The sequence below is a fragment of the Epinephelus moara genome, chromosome 21 (assembly GCF_006386435.1).
Source record: "Epinephelus moara isolate mb chromosome 21, YSFRI_EMoa_1.0, whole genome shotgun sequence".
Taxonomy (NCBI): Eukaryota; Metazoa; Chordata; class Actinopteri; order Perciformes; family Serranidae; genus Epinephelus; species Epinephelus moara.
This window is the reverse complement of record NC_065526.1, coordinates 20,318,216-20,338,932: the sequence shown is the minus strand read 5'-3', so window position 1 is coordinate 20,338,932 and position 20,717 is coordinate 20,318,216. Positions and strand designations below refer to the sequence as shown.

The 20,717-nt window shown below is 41.8% G+C and overlaps 1 protein-coding gene across 1 annotated transcript in view; it reads left to right on the top strand.

Moving 5' to 3' along the window:
• LOC126409136 (sodium channel protein type 4 subunit alpha B-like) overlaps nucleotides 1–20,457 on the top strand; it is a 91,556-nt gene extending 71,099 nt beyond the window's left edge. The window contains exons 18-27 of the mRNA XM_050075083.1: nucleotides 3,652–3,769; nucleotides 3,918–4,072; nucleotides 5,246–5,419; nucleotides 11,686–11,808; nucleotides 13,243–13,515; nucleotides 15,418–15,471; nucleotides 15,555–15,696; nucleotides 18,169–18,269; nucleotides 18,397–18,667; nucleotides 19,226–20,457. Coding sequence (XP_049931040.1) covers nucleotides 3,652–3,769; nucleotides 3,918–4,072; nucleotides 5,246–5,419; nucleotides 11,686–11,808; nucleotides 13,243–13,515; nucleotides 15,418–15,471; nucleotides 15,555–15,696; nucleotides 18,169–18,269; nucleotides 18,397–18,667; nucleotides 19,226–20,457 — 2,643 coding nt within the window. The remainder of the gene's footprint in view (nucleotides 1–3,651; nucleotides 3,770–3,917; nucleotides 4,073–5,245; nucleotides 5,420–11,685; nucleotides 11,809–13,242; nucleotides 13,516–15,417; nucleotides 15,472–15,554; nucleotides 15,697–18,168; nucleotides 18,270–18,396; nucleotides 18,668–19,225) is intronic.
• The last annotated feature ends 260 nt before the right edge of the window (nucleotides 20,458–20,717 follow it).

The following is a 20,717-nucleotide window of genomic DNA, read 5'->3' as shown; positions in this document are numbered from 1 at the left end:
AGCTCTGGGTAGCCCTGCACTAACATGATCAACTTTTTCGTATTTATCAGACTGAATATTTACAGAAGAAGGGAAAGATATCTGTCGGCTGTGATTGGTTTGTAACGTGACTCCTGTCTGACTGCTGAGCGTGGCCACTTCCTGTGTCTGTCCTTTCAAATTAAATTCCTACATGGTCCAGTCATATAGGTTTGGATTTATTTTGACAAGGCGCATGTTGAGTAAACCCTCCCTTTTTATCAGCCTCTCCTTATCAACCTTCCTGTTCCTTCCTCTTGTCTTCCTCTCATTCACCCGTCCTGTTTCTCCTGGACTCCTCTGTCAGTGTCCTGTGGGTCAGGGGTTTGTTGGGGTGGAGGGTGTGTCGCTCCTGTCCTCTCTGGCAGGCAGACAGCAGCAGGCCAGATGTGGAGCCAGGCCCTGCAGAGCAGATTAAAGTGACACATCTGAGCGGAGCCAGGCAGGGCCAGGCTGAGCTGAGCGGGCTGCAGTCTGGCGCTCTCTCTCCCTATTTCCCTGCCGTGCTCTGCTCCACACCACACCAGAATTAGGCTTCAGGGAAATGGAAATGAAAAAAAAACAGCCCTCCATCAGCTTAGCTGGGCATCAGCAGCTGCTCAGCTGTAAAGATGGGTACATTTTACATGTGTAGAGCTTTGAATACACACTGAAAATGGCAAGATTGTGGTTTTTAATAAGTTAGTTATGAATAAAGTGTTACTTTACACACATCTGTAAATCTCCTTAACGAACAATTAGCTTGTGTGTGTGCATGTTTCACAACTACATACACTGTCCTATGCTTTTCTTTATTTTCTGTCACATATAAAATGTTAAAATGTCGAATGTTCATGTTAAACATAGCCAAAGTTTCAAATAAATGTATGTGAAAGTAATCCCTCTGAGCAAAAACCCCAGGCTTCAGACCGTTCTGAATACTTTGTTTCCGACTTTGTTTTCCTACTTTATAAACAAGCTGATATCAGCTTGTCAGTTTTCTTTATATCGTCATTTGCTCCAAGCACTGTAAAGGTTTACCTTATATACACTGCTACATGTAGCTACATGCTAACATTAGGGAAACATATTATCTTGATTGCTGATGTTGTTACTTTCTCCAGGATTTCAGATCATATTCCTGGTGGAACATATCCAGTTGTGATGAGAAGCTTGTGTTGGTAATTTTTTAGGAGGAAGTGCGGCTTTACGCAGTCATTTCCTGACTGCAAGTAAACTGCTACATGTAGCTACATGCTAATGTCAGAGGAACATGCAATCTGGTTAGCTGATGTTGGTAATTGCTCCACAATTTCAGATCATGTTCTGTTGTGTTAAAAAACTTTTATTGGTGATTTTTAACAGGTGGCTATACCCTGTTACAGTCATTTCCCAGCTCCAAGTACACTGCTAACATACATGTAACTTCTTAATAAGGTCAAGGTCAAGGTCTTGTTGTATTTAGGAACTTTCATTGGTGACTTTTAAGAGGAGGAAGTGCTGCTATACGCAGTTATTTCCTGGTTCCAAGTAAACTGCTACATGTAGCTTCATGCTAGCATCAGAAAACTTTCTCCTTGTTTTTGGATCATATTCCTGCTTGGACATGTAATGTTTAGAAGCTTGTACTGATTATTTTTAATAGTAAAAAGTACAGATATATGCAGTTGTTCCCTGCTCCAAGTAAACTGCTGATTTTTAATGGTAAATGCTAACATCATGGAAACATAATTGTGGTGTATAATGTTGTAAATTTCTCCCTGTTTTTGGATCATATTCCCGCTGGAACATATCCAGTTGTGTTTAGACGCTTTTATTTGTGAATTGTAATGGGAGAAATGCTGCTACAAGCAGTCATTCACTGACTGCAAGAAAACTGCTACATGTAGCTCCATGCTAACATCAGGGAAACTATAATCTTGGTTGACAGTGTTGTTAATTTCTCCACAGTTTTGGGTCATATTCCTGCAAGAAAATGTCCTGTTGTGTTAAGATGCTTTTGGTGATTTTTAGCAGCAGAAAGTGCAAATATACACAGTCATTCCCCAGCTGCAAGTGCACTGCTACATGTACTTACATGCTAATGTCAGGGAAACATGTAATCTTTTGGTTGCCGATTCTCCCTGATTTCGGATTATATTCATGCCGGAAATGTCCAGTTGTGTTGAGTAGTTTTTATCAGTGATTTTAGATGGGAGGAAGTGTCGCTATACTCTGTTACAGTTATTTAGTTAAGTGCTTACATCAGGGAAACAACTTGATGCTGATGTTAATTTTGCACCCAATTTTGGAGCATATTCTTGCTGGAACAGCTTTTGTTGGTGATTTTTAACAGTAGAAAGTGACGATGTACAGTCTTTCTCTGGCTGTATGTAAACTGTTACATGTAGCTATATGCTAACATCAGGGAATCATGTTATCTTGACTGCCGATGTTGTTAATTTCTCCTTTTTTTAAGATCATTTTCCTGCTTTAACATGTCTGGTTTTGTTTGTTTTATGGTTTTTGTTGGTGAGTTTTAACTTGAGAAAGTGTCGCTATACTCTAGAGTTATTGCCTGGCTACAAGTAAACTGCTACGTGTAGCTACATGCTAACATCAGGGAAACATGTAGTCTTTTGGTTGTTAATGTTGTAAATTTCTTCCAGATTTCAGATATTTTTGCTGAAAAACATGTCCAGTTGTGTTTAGAAGCTTTTATTAGTTATTATTCACTGACTGCAAGTACACTGCTACATGTAGCTGCATGCTAACACCAGGGAAACATGTTATCTTGGCTGCCAATGTTGTTAATTTCTCCTTGTTTTTGGATCCTATTCCTGGTTGTGTTTAGAATCTTTCATTGGTCATTTTTCACAGTAGAAAGTGACATTCTTATCTTTAACAGTCATTCCCCGGTCGCAATAACGATGCAGAGACGTGAGATGCAGAAGACCTGGAAAAGCTGACCAATCAGGCAGACTGGGGAGGGGGGCTTAAAGAGACAGGCGCTAAAACAGAGTGTCTTAGACAGAGAGTGAATACAGGTCCACCATGATAAAAAATAAAGTGTTTAACAGTAAAACATGTAGACATGTTCTATTAGAAGTGTGAACCTGAAAATGAGGACAATAGGTCCCCTTTAAGATGTCATCAGTGCCGTTCTCTCTTCTCTGTCTTTGAGCACTAACACTGGTAATCTGGTCTCCAGTCCTGCGGATGCTCTTTAATGCTGGATTAGATTTTGTACCAGTTTATAGGATTGACGCTGCACCTCTGTCCTATAAATCATGTTAAATATGTTGCTGTTACAACACGTGGAAATCTCATCAAAATTGTATTAAGGCTCAAAAGAGATTGAAAGGCAAGGCAGTACATCGAAGTGAGCTCGCTTTGATGGGATGAATCCATGCTGAACACAGGGCAGGAAATGCTGCTAAACTGCTCTGTTTGGTTTAAAACGTGTAAACATATTGCACATATGGCCACACACCCCAACCAGTGATGTCACAGCGGGTGTTTAGCCTTTAACAGCTGATGGAAAACGTCAAAATCCACCTGTCTATATTCTGTAACATAACTATGTGTAACTCAACTCATTATTGGTTCATGCACTGTTTAATAAAAGGATAAGTGAGAAAGGGGTCAGTAACAGTGGGATTTGTCACTACTCAGGAAAAAGTCAGCCTATCAGAGGGCAGCACGGTGGATCTGAGGAGGCCTGGAGAAGAAATAGACAACCTATCAGAACTAGCTGAAGAGAGTATGGAGCCAGAGGACTGCTTCCCAGAATGTAAGAATCGAGTATAAAGTTGTGACCCTATAAAATGATTAACAGAAAATATGATCACGGTTTTTAAAACATTCATTTAATATGTTATGTGTTGTTTGTGTAGTCTAATTTCTTCATGTGTTGTAATCTGTGCTGGTTTGTTTGTCAGTGTGCATGAGGCACTGTCAGTGCTGTGAAATCGATACCAGCCGCGGTCTGGGCGAGTTCTGGTGGAGGCTGAGGAAGACCTGCTACCAGATTGTGGAACACAGCTGGTTTGAGACTTTCATCATCTTCATGATCCTGCTCAGCAGTGGAGCTCTGGTACGGCAAACTCTATTTATTATTTATTTATTAGAACACTTTTAATTTTGAAATGGATTTAAAACACTTGTAGTTTTATAAACCAGTGATTCCCAGCCGGTTGTACTTGTACCCCAGGGGTACTTCTGTAGTTGCCAGAGGGTACCTGGAAAAATTGAAGGGTAGCTCAGCTAATTAAAAAAATACAAACACCTTTAAATTTGTAAATGTTGCAATTGAGAGTGTGTGAAATCTACTTAGCAAGCTGTTCCTGTTGTGCTGTTAATCAATCTACACTGTTTTGGGGTGAGATGCTGAGTGCTGGAGATATTGGCTGTAGAGATGTCTGCCTTCTCTCCAATATAATGGAACTAGATGTCACTCAGCTTGTGGTGCTCAAAGTGCCAAAAAATACATTTGAAAAACTCAACAGCAATGTCTCTTTCCAGAAATCATGATCTGGTTACTCAAGATAATCCACAGACCTTGTTGTGAGCAGTTTCATGTAGGCTGTGTGGGTACTTCAGACAAAAAAGGTTGGGAACCACTGACTCAATACAGCTCTGAAACAACTGTAAGAGAGTAAAGAGTTAAGAGTGAGACTGGATTACATACATGCATTGTTTTCTGCAAAAAATTAAGTGCATGAATGGCGGACTCCGCCACTAACAGTGAAAATACAGACAGGAATGTACTGAATGTAAACTCAAAAAAAGGGCCGTAAGACAGAAAACTTTTAGAAGTTGGAGTACAATTTCTGATTTCTTCTCGTCTGATCCCAGGTCTGTTTGGTGCCTGGTTACAGTATAATATTAAACCCACAGTACTGAAGTTCAGTGGTTGAACTTTAATTAACAACAACCTTGCAGTGGTTGCCAGCAGCATGTTTTCTCAGAGTGATAAACAAACTGTAATGCATGGTTTCTGAGTTAGAATTGTGCCTTCAGAAACCTTAAAGGTCAGCTAAAATGTTAGTGTTTTGTGTGTTCAGCCAACAGTAGTGATGTGAAAGTGCCAGGCAGCTATGGTTCAGGAATTAGACTGGGCCATCTACAAGTCTGCGGTTCAATTCAGGTGGCACTCTGTATTAGGTGAATGTGTCTTGAGTGGTCAGAAGACTACTCAAAGCGCTTTCACACTACAAGTCCATTTACCATTGTGTTTTCTCACACTGCTGTCCCTCCTCTGCTGCAGGCGTTTGAAGATATCTACATCGAGAAGAGAAAAGTCGTAAAGGTGGTGCTGGAGTACGCTGACAAAGTCTTCTCCTACATCTTTGTGCTGGAGATGTTCCTCAAGTGGATTGCATACGGCTTTAAGAAATATTTTACTAACTACTGGTGCTGGCTTGATTTTCTCATCGTGGATGTAAGTAAACATTTTTGCGTGTTTTTGTTGCGCTACATGAAAGGATGCTGGTAATTAAAAATCACATGTTGAGAATTCAGTTACCCCTCTCATTGTAGCTGAATGTTGCTTTTCATGTGTGTGGGATTTACAGCTCGGTGAGTGTCACATTATTTAGAGGAAAGCACTTGACAATTCATAAATGCTGAACAACAACCGGCCACCTTCATAACTGAAACCGTGCTCATCAGTTACTCCTGTTTAAAGCAACAGAGTGTAAGATTTAGGGGGATTTAGTTGCTTATACTGGTGAGGATTGCAGATTGCAACCAGCTTAAACTTCTCCTGGTTAGAATTCCTTCAGTGTTCATTGTTCAGGAGGTTTTTACCAGGTGCTGAATTATCTGCAGAGGTCTCTTCTTCTCCGAAACAGAGCAGGTGATTTAAACTGGTAAAAACACTGAATAAAGCAGTTTCATATTACAAATCAGTGTTTCTTCTACACTGTTTGGCACGGCACAGACAGGCCGCTTGCCCAGCACCTGCTATGTGTGCTCACCTTTTTTCTCCTATAACTGAAGATCCAGACGTTGGGGAGACTTTTACCAGGAGCTGAATTATCCTCAGAGGTCTCTTCCTCTCCAAAACAAATGGACTTGTTGATTTAAACTGCACTAAGCACTTGGGCTGCCCCCGACTGATCCTAGTCGACCAATAGTCGTCATTGGGCTGCCCCCGACTGATCCTAGTCGACCAATAGTCGTCATTTATGGCCATTAGTCGACTAGTCGCTGCATGTTTACGATATTAATTTATTTATTAAATTATATATTTTGGGCAGGGCAACACAATGGTTTGAGTTGAAGGTGTGAGAAAGAATAGTGTCAGTAACATTGTTAACACTGTGCTACATTACAGAGAAATACAAACCATACTAATGAACCTTCATTAATATAGGCCTATATTTTATCTACAAATGCACGTCACACACTGAGCGAGCCGCCTGTTAATGACGCTGTCGGCAAAGCAGTAATGATTGTGCTAAGTGGCTAATGGGCATGTAGCTACTGACATGTTTCAGATGATACGTCATGTTTGTAGTCGACCAATGAAGATGAGTTTACATATCACCTTGGGTTCGTCCTTCACCTTCTCAAAATGATCCCACACTTTGGATTTCCTGCCCGACATGTTATTAACTAGCCTGTGGAATAACCGCAGGTACCAGCCCTGGAAATTAACCTGACTCCTGTCTGACTGCTGAGCGTGGCCACTTCCTGTGTCTGTCCTTTCAAATTAAAGACACACGTGGTCCAGTCATATAGGTTTTGATTTATTTTGACAAGGCGCAGCTCCTAAAAGTTTCACATTTTGTTTGTTTTTTCTGCGACTAAGCGACCAATGAAATCTTGCTGACTAATGACCTTTCTGGTCGACTAACGTTGGGTCAACTATTTGGGGTAGCCTTAAAAAGCACAAAATAAAGCAGTTTCACATATAAGAAATAAGTGTTTCCCCCTCCTTTCATCACAGAAGGGCTGACATGAAAACACAAACAGCCTTGTAGAAACATCGTGGTACAACATGGCAATCTCCCTATGTCGAAATAAACAGCTCATTCTAAGGTGACAAGACACATCAATTCTTATTTTCAGGTGATTATACACCAAAGAAAACATAGTTATTATTATTACTATTTCTACCAATATATCCCCTAAATCCTACACGCTGGACCTTTAAAACAAACTCCACACAAGTTTTTTACAACCTAGAATTTACTAGAAACAGACGGATAAATCACACACTAAATATCTGTACAGCTCTACATTTGCTGTAACGTCAGGATTTTGCCAGATAAATTAACAAAGAGTGCTCCAGTGATCGGAGTCATGTTACGCTTCATGAAAACTGTTGGGTAAAATGGGTGTGGCTCTGTAGTGGTGATCCAAAGTGGCCGTGGCGTGTAGCCCGAGGCCTGACTTGACTTCCTCTGATTTCACCTGCTGTTACACAGATTGCCACAGACCGCTCTATTGTTAGGGTAAGTTGTAGTTAGCAGGTCCCAGGTGAGTATGGGCTCTGGGATTGGAAACTTTACATCTGCATCACAAATGCCTCTGTGTTTCTTCACTCGTAAGTGCTTTCTGTTGCGATATCAAAAGCCACTGTCTTGTTTCCAAATGCACGTCTTATGAAATGTGCTAAATTTTTTTTTACTCAACAGTCATTCTTTGAATCAGTTACTTCAGGACCTTGGCTTTTATATCAAGAACAAATGCAGTGCCATTTACTCTCAGGTTTATCTACAGAAGATGTACTTTATACAGCGTGTTAAACCTATAAAAATGTTGCTTAACAGACATTGAGTCGATGTAGAAATGCACCAGCCGAGGTCATGTCTAAACTGTCATGTCTAATTCTTGTACTAAGTGTTATTTGTTATGTCTGTTTACAAGAAAAGACAATTCCTGTTGATAAGTGCAACTACCTACCCTTAGTTTCTCGCTATGAAAGCTACCACCTTACTTTCTTTTACAGTGTTTTTGTATTCTTTCCGTCTGCACTTCTTTTGGAGCCAAAAACTTCACAAGTCCAGAGAATAAATTCTGAGTATCTTCTTTAGATATATTGGACAAACACATGTGTAAATAGACTTTTATAAAGAAATTCAGATCATTGGGACCTTATTAGTCCTAAATTGTTTTTAATGAACTTATTGGATCTATTGGATGGAAATTGGGAAACAAATTTGGCAAAGATAGACATAAATTCTTTATAAAACTCACTCTATTTGATATATATACATATTTTATATGCATATATAGCTGAGTATGCATTCATGGACACCATTTGTCCATATGTGCATACTGGTCTGTGTTTTGTCATCATCAATCATGACATGGATTTCTTTCATTTATATCACGCCATTCTCATTCACAGCTGTCATCCATGGGTCATTCAACAGCGGAATACCATTTTGTTTTGTCCGTTTTGGATGTAGAATAGAGTGGAAGTCTAAATTTGCTAAAAGATTACACAACAAACAAAACAAATGTAAACCTCCAAAATTAAGTAACTGTGTTCCTAACTGTGGAATGTCCCAAAATACACAAAAACTCTAAAAATGGCTCTTCAAATGTTTTCTACCTGTCTTTGATGATCCTTTTATCATGTTTTTTTTTTCCTTTTAAATTATAGAATTGCAACCCAATCACCAGAAAAAATGTTGGCAATGCATACTTCTGCAAACCACTGATATGTTACATTATGCTGTGGGTAGTGTGTGGTTAGGTTTAGGCACAAAAAAACACTTTGTTGTGGTTAGGAAAAGATCATGTTTTAGCTAACATACCTGGTGTAGGGGGCCCAATCCCGCCTAGGAAAGTGATGATGTCTCGGCAAAAAACAACCGCTTTCATGCCACTATCCCAGCAGGAAAAGCAACATTGCCTCTGTAAAAGACAACCAATGTTTGTGCCACTATCCCGGCAGGAAAAGCAACAACGTCTCCGTAAAAGACAACCAATGTTTGTGCCACTATCCCGGCAGGAAAAGCGACAACGTCTCCATAAAAGACAACCAATGTTTGTGCCACTATCTCGGCAGGAAAAGCAACAATGTCTCCGTAAAAGACAACCAATTTTTGTGCCACTATCCCGGCAAGAAAAGAGACAATGTCTCCATAAAAGACAACCAATGTTTGTGCCACTATCTCGGCAGGAAAAGCAACAATGTCTCTGTAAAAGACAACCAATTTTTGTGCCACTATCCCGGCAAGAAAAGAGACAATGTCTCCGTAAAAGACAACCAATTTTTGTGCCACTATCCTGGCAGAAAAAGCGACGACGTTTTGGTAAAAACAACCATATTTTGTGCCTAAAAAGCTGCTGGAAACTCAGCAGTGGCTTCCTAAATTACAATCACCCCACACCACGGTAGCTGTGGCTCAGGAGGAAGGGGCATTCACTACTACAAGCGTTCACTACTCAGAAGATCAACGGTTCAATCCCTGGCTCCTCCAGTCCACATGTCGACATATCCTTGAGCAAGATACTGAACCCCAAATTACTCCTGATTCTGTCGGTGCGTGTGTGTGTGTGTGTGTGTGTGTGTGTGTGTGTGTGTGTGTTAAAAACTGAGTAGCAGGTGGCACCTTGTATGGTAGCCTCGGCCACCAGTGTGTGAATGTGACTCGTAGCGTAAAAACTGGAGGTCCATTTACCATGTTGTTGGTCATTAGGGGCCGGGCAGCCTAAGCTGCCAGCACCCTATTGTTATCCTGCATGTTCTTCTTCTTCTTTCTTCTTTTTCCGGGGAAATCCTACTTCCCATGCGCGAAAAATCACCAAACTTTGCACAAAGGTCCAGTCCCATGCCAGATTGCCTCAGCTGCAAAAACAGGCCAATAGTCCTGATGGTGGCGCTACAGCAAGCCTCTAAAGTTCAAAATTTTGAAAATTCACAACAAATCAACCATATGTGCTACAGATTTGCAACTTTCACCAAAATGTAGCCCCAATACTGAAGAAACTTTTGTACATTTAAACCTATTGCAAATTATGAAGTCCATCACTCTGTTTTTTCAAAAACTGTAAAACGTATGAAACCTATCTCCTCCCACAATTTTTGCTCAATTGACACCAAACTTGCTACAGAGCATCTTCACACTGTCCTACACAAACATTCCACACAGATTTTTGATTTATCAAAAATTGAGCCTACAGTGCATCAAAAGGTTTGACTGTAAACGGTATTGTAAACATATACATGCAAATTCTTGCTAAATACATTTTCAGTGTTCATTAAAAAAATGAAAAAAATTTGGAGTCATGGTAGACGATGTTCGGAAAATATCAGAATTTTATCTCAAAAACTGAATTTTTTACAGCATTTTGAATTTCGCTCTCATGCGAACAATTGGAGTCAATGCAAAAATGGCATTTTTAAACATCAGTTTTTCACTTATGGAGCCAATAAATCATTGTTAAAAACAAATAACCAACATCTCCATGCTGTCTAGATGCAATTTGTGTATTTTCAGATTTATGTCTTAATAACTGAATTTTTGACAGCCGTTTGAAATCTGCCTTTACACACAAACAGCTGCTGTCTTGCACACAGGTGACTGGCTTAGTCAATTTGTGAAGCTACATGTGACATTTCTGTTTGCCAATTAGCTCAGTGAACTAGAGGATGGTTTTTGGTGTTGAAGATTGTGAGTTCAAGCCTCAGCTAGTGCAACATTTCCATATGAGAAATCTACCCAGACTTTTCATAAAGGTCCAGTCCCATGCCAGATGTCCTCAACTGGAAACACAAGTCAATAGTCCTGATGGTGGCGCTACAGCAAGCCTCTAAATTTCAAAACTTTGAGTTCAAGCCTCAGCTAAGGCAGAACTGACCTTCTAATGTGAAAGTCCTATGTTCAGGCATCATGCTATGTGGATTAGAGACTGCTAAGGTTAAAATAATTATGATCCAGGCAGTTTCGCGGAGAGACAAATACTCGTTATCAACACTTTCCCTGTTATCCCTTGTCTCTTTTCCCTGTTTATTTGGCTTAGCTATCAGTCAATATGCAGAGTCTATCCAATAGCTACTTTTACATTTTAAAAAATGTTTTCATCTTTGTCACCATGGATAATGTTTAGCTTTAAGCTAGTTCAGGCCAGTTTGTTCATAATTGCTAGCAGTTAATGTTATTCTTACTTTCTTGTTCTTGAGTTTTTTCTTTCCTTTGTATATTATGAGTCTGATCACTTCAGCCACTCATCCACAATTATAATTATATGATGTAACTTCTATGTTGTGATATGCTTTGTTTTAGTGTGTGTGTTGCTCAGAATTGCCTAATTTTGCCTAAAATTGCCCGGCCCCGACCATTGCTGCGCAGCAGCTATAATTAATATTGGTCTGCAGTTTGGGAAGCGTCTTGCCTACTGTAGGTGACTCGTCCTCCAGGTGACAAAGAAATGTTGATGTGATTCGTATGAAACGTCCAAATGTAACATATTCATGGTAAAACGTACAATGCCAACATTTTCCTCAGGTGACTGGGCTGAGAATTGTTAAAAAAAATATATGAAGTTTTTCGGCTAATGTGTTGATAAGACTAAGTATATGATTTTGCTTTAATTCAAAATATTATGTTCTTCCTCTATTATTAAAAAAGATACTGCTACTTTCCCTCCAGGTTTAAAGCTTTAAACATCAACAAGAACAGACGAATGTATTTGAATCCATTTTCTGATTCTCACAGTACACACGTCTCTCTGTTCTCCATGTAGGTGTCCTTGATAAGCCTGGTGGCTAATTCACTGGGATACTCCGACTTTGCTGCAATCAAGTCCCTGAGGACTCTGCGGGCTTTGAGACCTCTCAGAGCTCTGTCCAGATTTGAGGGCATGCGGGTAAGAAATGCGTTTTCTCAACTATACTGATGTCACATTTGCCTTTTGCAATATAGTTTCTTATGAATATTAACTTGCTGATAAATCTCAGGATTATTACCTCCACCATGGGGGGCCTGTTGTCACCATAGTTTGCTTATTATTCTGTCTGAAAAGTGGACAAAATCCAAGATTATAAAGATTGCATTAGATATTGTTCAAACTTTACGTACGTGCTATTTGAGACAACAACAAAAAAACACAATTATTTGTGTAAAATATTTGGGCTGAATTTTGAGAATTGCATATTGTTTTGCCCCTGGAAATGTTATTTTTGCCCTTTGAAAAACATCTTACTCTGGAAACACATCAAGCAGTGGTGAAATTTATTTTTCTGCATGTTCACGTGTTTCAGGAGGAAGAAATTCTATATACCATAGGTCAACATGTCACAGGAGTCACAGGACTGTCTGTTTACTGATTGGCTTCGGGTATTCTCTGGCTGCAATTTGCTGCTAAAAGTTCAAATATCCCCAACTTTTAGTTCGGCCGCACTTTGATGCAGAATCAAACAGCCGCGCTTGAACCTTGCACCTAATCAGATGTGCAGACACAGGGTGTTCAGGAGTCAAAGAGCTTGAGGAAAGAAGCTGTTACAGAACATTGTGGACCTTGTCTTGATGCTGCAAAACCCTCTACCTGATGGCAAGAGGGCAAACAGACTGTGGGAGGAGTCCTTCACAATGGAGGAGGCTCTGCATGCGCAGCATCTCTGAAAAATGTCCTAAATGGAGGGGAGGGAGACTCATTCTTAGGATCAGGAAAATTTGTCTAAAAAGGGGTCTATATGTGGACATTTTGTGTTTAAAGTTAAAAGGACCTTCCATGCTGTCTTAATGTTAAAATTGAGCAAGATATGAAGCTTATTATGTTAGCTTATCAGTCTTGGAAAAATATGAAATCTGCTTGGCTTTTTAATCATTTGGATCTGTTGTGCACCATTTTGTCTGTACCCCGACCAAATTTCATGGCTCTAGGAGTTATATTTCGGAAGATATTGAACCCTAAAAATGGCTTCCCACCTTGAAATTGTTTTTTATTGGGGGTGAAAATGACAACATTCCCAGGGGCCAAAAACCATGCAATTCTTAAATTTCAGGCAAAATATTGTACAGAACTTATTCAACCCAATTGCCAGAGGAAATGTTGACACTGTACATTTTTTCAAGTCACAGATATGTTACATTTCAAGTTTTGGTTAACGAGTGGTTATGTTTAGGCACAAAACCCACTTGGTTATGGTTAGGAAAGATGTTTTGGCTTAGAACTCCCAGTTCTGGGCTGTATGCTCTGGACTGAAATTGCGTATTTATAAGGTTTGAATGAAATCTAAAACACAAACAAAAACCTTCAACTGTCTGTCATTACGTGTCTCTGTCACCTGTTGTTCATCAGGTGGTCGTGAATGCGCTCATCGGAGCCATCCCCTCCATTATGAATGTGCTGCTGGTGTGTCTCATCTTCTGGCTCATCTTCAGCATCATGGGGGTCAACCTGTTCGCTGGCAAGTTCGGGAAGTGCGTGAACAGAACAGGCTTCATCCACAGTGTCTCTCTAGTCAACAACAGGACAGAGTGCCTCATGATGAACGACACCCAGTTCTACTGGACAAAGGTGAAGGTCAACTTCGACAACGTGGGACTTGGCTACCTTTCCCTTCTGCAAGTGGTGAGGTTTTTTTCTGCTCTCAGATCTTTAAAACACACTTTTATTTTAGGAATCATGTTGAAGAATAAAAGGAACACTTCATCCACAAAATTACCATTTATATATCAACTACTCACCCTGTGTTACATGGAATTTGGGAAGAAAGAAAATATTGTTTTACTCGCATGCCTCCACAGTGAACATAGAATCCAAAAACCAAAAGCCAGACTCAATTGACAAAAATAGTCATTTTACTTTGCTGAACACTGGAGCTTCTGGTCTACCATTGCCTCGATCAATTAAGCCTCTTTCCCACTGCACAAAGTAAACCTCTAACGCCCACTTACATCTGGCTTTTGTATTTAATGGGAAAGGTTACAGTCGGAATCACTCCTGGGACAAATGACTCTGCGGCACTCACAGCTTTTTATCGGCTCTAGCTCCGATCGGCCATGATGGAAATAAAACTCCCGGGTAGATGTGCTGATTTTAGCCCCTTCACCAGTGCAGTGCAATGACTGGCCACCACAAAATACCGTCTGTCTCCAACCAAGCAGCACTCGAACATCATTCTAAATTTAGTCTGCACTGCATTTGAAAGACTTTGTTTTTTGAAAGTAACCACTGTAACATTCTCACTGGCCTCCATGCTGCTTTACTGTTTTCTGGCCTGCCCCTTCATGTCGAACATGACACACCAGTAAAAAAACAGAAAGGCATTCTCATCTGCTGCAGAGCTGTGTACATGGCTCTAATCTACTGGCAATGGGAAAGAAGTCTGTAGCCTATTTTTTGCGGATGCCTTTAGAAAATGTGCATACACGCACTAATTTTGGTGGAAAAGGGGCATCATCCAGTCCACAAGGGGCCTCAAGCGGACTTTATGAAGACTTCTAGAGAATCTGCCTGAGGTGCAGACCCCAGCAGACTTCACCACAATAACCCACAATTCATTGCAATACGACCGTGACGTTGTGGGGTTTTTTTATGTGCTGAAAAATTGGCCAAAAAACAACAAAAGAAGGTCTTCTAATGTCAGTAATGCTCAATTTATTGAGTTATAGTCCTGTTCCTACTTACAAACATTTCTGTTTTTGAATGTGTGTAGCCTGTATGTTATATAGAGATGTATTAATACATTTTTGTTTAGTCACAAAAAAGGTTATACATGTGATTTATATCTTGTTATCTCTAGGTACAGATGAGTAGGCACTGTTCATCAACTTATATATGACATTAATATGACAGCAGTGATAGTTGAACACTTCCACGGCAACGAGTAAAACAGTCGAGGACTATCAGCTGCTTGCAGTCTCTGCCTTCGCAGACTTTATGTGATGACAGTAAATACATCACACTACGTACAACTGAAGTCCGGGAGGGCTCAGTCCGCAAGTCCAGAGGGTGGACATTTGGATTCAGCCAAAGCAACAGCATCAAGTGCTCAGGGTTGTGTTTGCCATGACAATAGACAAGTTTCACTATCAGTTCAGTTCCCCGTCTGAGTGGGCTGTCCGTTTGGGAAGTACAGAGCATACGACTGGATAAATGAGACTTGGACTATACTGTACGAGTTGTGTGAGATTTGGTAATCGGATGGTTTGATATAGTTTTTCTGTTGTTGAACGTGGACCCTATGGCTTCAATTAATATAAAAATGTTCTGCGTTTTTGGATTCTTCGTTCACCATGGAGGTATGCAAGAAAAAACACTGCGTTTTCTTCACAAATTCAATATAATACAGGGTGAGTAATTGATATACAAATGAACATTTTGTGGGGTGAAGTATTCCTTTAATGTGACCATAATATAAGTTGAGGCCATTTTTGCAATGTTTCTAGTATTCAGTAGATAAAGTCCATGATTCACAATGCAATTCAGTGCCTGCGCAGTAATGTTGTGTGATATGTTGTTGTATTTCAGGCGACATTTAAAGGATGGATGGAAATAATGCATGCAGCTGTTGACTCAAGAGGAGTGAGTATGTCTATCTATTTCCAGGCCCAACATCATAAACATGTTACAGTAACCAGCTGATCTATAAAACTGTTTGGTTTCAGGTGGAGGAACAACCCATCCGAGAAATCAACCTCTACATGTACCTCTACTTTGTCGTCTTCATCATATTCGGCTCCTTCTTCACCCTCAACCTCTTCATTGGCGTCATTATTGACAATTTCAATCAGCAGAAAAGAAAGATGAGTATTGAAAACACTGACTTCAGGCATGGAACATTTGGTAAAACCAGGAGGGTGGGCTGAAAAGTGCATAGGCTGACCATGAAACAATGGTCGAATTTGACCAAATGTGATTTATTTTGCAACACAGTCTCCCCTGTGGTCTACATTCTTCCATTGGTGTTGCAATGCTGGGATCCCCTTGGTAGAGAAGCTCTCATCCAAGTCTACAACAGCAGATATGACCTCATCTTCAGTCCGATAGTGCTTCCCAGCCAAGTGTTACTTCATGTTGGGGAACAGAAAATAGTCAGAATGGTGCCAAATCAGGAGAATATGGGGAGGCGATCAACCAGTTCAAAGCCACAGTCATGCACAGCAGCCGTTGCACCCACAGACGTGTGTGCTGGAGCATTTTCCTGATGAAACAAGACCCCGTTTGTCAGTTTTCCTGGCCGTTTTGTCTTGATCGCCTTTCGCAGCTGCCTCAGCAAGTCGGTGTGGTACTGTCCATTATTGTTTGGCCCTTCTGGAGGTAGTCAATAAACACCATGGGCTCTAGTTTCCCGGCGCAGTGCAGGTGGCGCAGGGTGGCGAACCCCGCGCAGAGCTAGTTTCAAGCAGCGCAACCCGAGATGCGCTTAGTTTGGTAGTTTGGCAGACTGAGGTGCGCTGAGATGGGTGTGGCGGCGCAGCAGGGGGAGGTGTCGACAGATCCAGCTTGGCGCAGTGACAGTTTCGTGCCAAAAGGCTTCGCCGAAGGTGCGCTAAAAGCTCGCCATCTGAAACCAGGTCTGTCAGCGCAGGGGGAGCGCAGCCGGTGTAAGCCGAAGTTTGGCTGACCGGCGGACAGTGCGCACACGTCACCAAAACCTCACAGGCAGGTTTCCAGAATATCAGGCACATTAACAATGCAATAAATACCCAAAAAACCACTATTCAATGCAACTATCTGCAATCAGCACATAAATGTATCTCTATGTCGACTGTCCCGTCACATCTGATGTCAGATCAAAGGGGATTGGCACCGTTTGGCACGTTTGGCACATTTGGCACGCGCAATGGAAACCCAACCTGATTTGATTAACACAGCTGCAAACTAATGAGTTCACATCCCTCTCAGCCAACCACAAACAGCCACAGCATCAGATAGGGAGTATATATTCAGCATCTGTCATCTTAGAAAAGTCAAAAGAAAAGAAACAGTGAGACTGTGAGAGAGAAAGAGAGAGAGCGCGCACGCACACGAGAGAAACGCAACATTGATTTACAATTGTGGTGACCTCCTCCCAGGCTACCTTTGCATCATCAGCCCGTGGAGGTCTGCTCACAGTTCCGTATATTCGGACACTGCGAGCTTGGACCTCCCGGACCAAAACATAAGTTTCCTCCTGGGAGAAGTTTGGCTGTCTGACGCTGCTGCTCTCTTCTGCCATGGTGAATTGAGTAAACTCTGATTACACCTTCGCGTGGCGCATTTAAGGGCGAGGAGAGGGGCTCATTTGATTGGTGTGATGTGTGTAAAACCCACTCCATGCCTTCTCTCCTCCCTCTTTGCGCCGGTAGGAGGGACGGAGGTGGGAAAGAAGAGTAGCTGCGCCAGGCGCACGGTGTGCCAAACTTACAAAATCCGCCTGGCCACACCCAGTTGGCGAAGCGCATGTGCGCTGCGCCCCCGCCGCGCCCGGTCTGCGAAACTAGAGCCCAATGCCCTTTGCATCCCAGAGAATTCAAGCCATCACCTTCTCTGCCGATGACACCAACTTGGCCTTCTTTGGAGGGAGTGAAGAGGGTGTTTCCACTGCATGGATTCCCTTTTGTCTCTGGCTCAAAGTAGTGGACCAAACACTCATCCTGGGTTGGGAAATTTGGGCTGCAACATGACCAGCCTGGTGTGCTTTTGATTAGGGGTCAAAAGCTGTGGTACCTACTAAGCGGAAACCTTCGGCATGCCAAGTTCGTTGTGCAGAATGTTCTCTACTCTCATCACCATGTGGTGAACACGATCAATGTTTTCTTGGTCGGTGGCTGTGGCAGGACGTCCAGACCTTGGGTCATCTTCAAGGCTCTCCCTACCCCTCTTGAATTCAGCTGCCCACTTTTGCACTGTTGAGAAAGCTGGAGCATCACCCCCTTATGTAGCAACCATGTCAGCATGAATGTCCTTGGGGGCTAACCCCAAGGTGCCAAATTTTGTCCATATTCATGAAATGTCTCCAGTGCTAATTTTCAAAGTCTTCAATTAGCTGTCAAATGTAGGTTTACCTTGAAGGAAACAATGCAGTTCGTATCAGTAAAGGTTGAATTTAATGCATGCCAAGTTTCGTTGCTCTGATAATACTCCTTTTTAGTCAGCCTATGAACATTTCAGCCCAATCTCATATGACAAATTGTTGCAAATCCTATCTGACCCAGTTTAGACGGAAATAGATTGTGCCCTCTGTTGATCACCAACATTTCATTAAAAATAATCTAAGGTGTTTTTGTATATACTTAGGTGGACAGGATATCTTCATGACTGAGGAACAGAAGAAGTATTACAATGCTATGAAGAAATTAGGATCTAAAAAGCCACAAAAGCCAATACCAAGGCCTGCGGTAAAATAACACTCAAATATAACAAATTTTTAGACATTGCTAGAGTTATGTCCTGCATATTGTCCTGGCTGTTAACATTGGTGTTAATATTGTACTAATAACAGCCGTTTGTGTTTCCCAATCCTAGAATATTATCCAGGCCTTCTTCTTCGATCTTGTGTCCAGGCAAGCCTTTGATATCATGATCATGATGCTCATCATCGTCAACATGGTGACAATGATGGTGGAAACTGACGAGCAGTCGGAGCGCATGGAGTCCATCCTCAACAAGATCAACCTGGTCTTCATCGTCATCTTCACCACTGAATGCCTGATCAAGATCTTTGCCCTCCGTTGCTATTTCTTCACCGTAGCGTGGAACATCTTTGACTTTGTGGTGATAATTCTCTCTATTGTGGGTAAGTGAGATACAACATTAACTACTGCCTCTGCAACAGTGTGATCGGGGCCTGATAACATTGCAACATGCGTTTCAACTTTTTAGAAAAGCTGCAGTGAAATCAGGCATTTCAGGCTGCAACAATCACAAAAATACCCCAAGATATCCTGGAGGGACTGCTCAGTGTAACGTGACGATGTGATGTTACATATGTACAAAACTTAAAGTATCTCAGTGTTAACTTTTGGTTTCACACGGGACACAACTTCAGTCTCCTGGGTAAAAATTCTGTGTTTGTTTGACCCATCCATCACCCTGACCTTCCTCCCTATGTGGACTTTGTTGCTCTTCATAGTACATCACCTGACTTCCTCCTTTGCTCCCGTCATATGACGGTTAACAGCCTGTAGCCTGTGCATGATCGCAGCCTCCTGGTGCTTGATTATGTGGTTTATATATGAATTATAATGAATTACTTTTCAGAGGTATAAACAGTAAGTGAGACCAGCCTGATTTTAGCGTGACTTTGTGCAAAGAGATGAGCCTCCTCTTATCTTGTCTTTCTCTCTCATTCCAGGGATTGTTCTTGCAGACATCATTGAGAAGTACTTTGTATCTCCGACCCTGTTTCGAGTCATCAGACTGGCGAGGATTGGACGTGTACTTCGACTTATACGTGCAGCCAAAGGAATTAGGACTCTACTGTTTGCCTTAATGATGTCCATGCCAGCACTGTTCAACATTGGCCTCCTGCTTTTCCTTGTCATGTTCATCTATGCTATCTTTGGTATGGCGAACTTTGCCTATGTGAAAAAACAAGACGGGATTGACGACATGTTTAACTTTGAGACCTTTGGGAATAGTATGATCTGCCTTTTTCAGATCAGCACCTCGGCAGGCTGGGACAACCTGCTGAGTCCCATCATGGCCAGCCCCCCAGAGGAATGCGACGTTAACTTTGTCAATACTGGCACCAACACCCGGGGAAACTGCGGCAGCCCCTCAGTGGGCATCGCTTTCTTTGTCAGTTACATCATCATCTCTTTCCTCATTGTGGTAAATATGTATATAGCTATCATTCTGGAGAACTTCAGCGTCGCCACAGAGGAAAGCACAGAGCCACTGAGCGAGGACGACTTTGAGATGTTTTACGAGGTTTGGGAGAAGTTTGATTCGGAGGCCACGCAGTTCATTGAGTTTTCCATGCTGTCGATCTTCGCTGACACTTTGTCTGAGCCACTGCGCATAGCCAGGCCCAACAAGATCAAGCTGATCTCCATGGACCTTCCCATGGTCAGCGGGGATCGGATCCACTGCCTGGATATCCTGTTTGCCTTCACAAAGCGTGTCCTGGGAGAGTCGGGTGAGATGGACGCCCTCAAGCAGCAAATGGAGGAGAAGTTCATGATGACCAACCCCTCCAAGGTTTCCCACGAGCCCATCACTTCCACGCTGCGCCGCAAACTGGAGGAGGTGTCCGCAATCATCATCCAGAGGTGTTACAGGAGGCATCTGGTGCGTCGGCAGATGAAGCAGGCGTCCTACCTCTACAGACAGATAAACTATGAGACTGTAGTGGATGTGGAGAACGCTCCAGAGACGGAGGGGCTGATCGCCTCCATGATGCAGCACTACGGACTCGTCGGGGAGGAGATTGCACAGACAACAGAGGACGCTCTACTGTCCTCGCCACCATCTTATGACAGCGTGACCAGAGCAGCCAGTGAGCTCTCTGAGGTCGTCAGATCATTATCCAGAGACTCTGAACTCGGGGAGCCTGGTGAAAACTACGAGGAAACTTTCCTTTGAGACTCAATTGTGTGGAGAGTGTTTGTGTGGTTTTTGTCTGTTTTGTTTACAGCAGAGAATTTAGCTAAAAATAACTCACGGTCAAAGAGATGAACCTTTTTTATATATCAGTAAATGCCGAGGAAATATGCAATATTTTTAAGTAACTCAGCCTCTGTTTAAATTAAACAACCCAGAAGTCAATTTTGTTACACAGTTTAGACCTCTGTAAGAGGAAGTTTAACTCGTCCTCACACCTTTTTAAAAATTAACATTTGGCA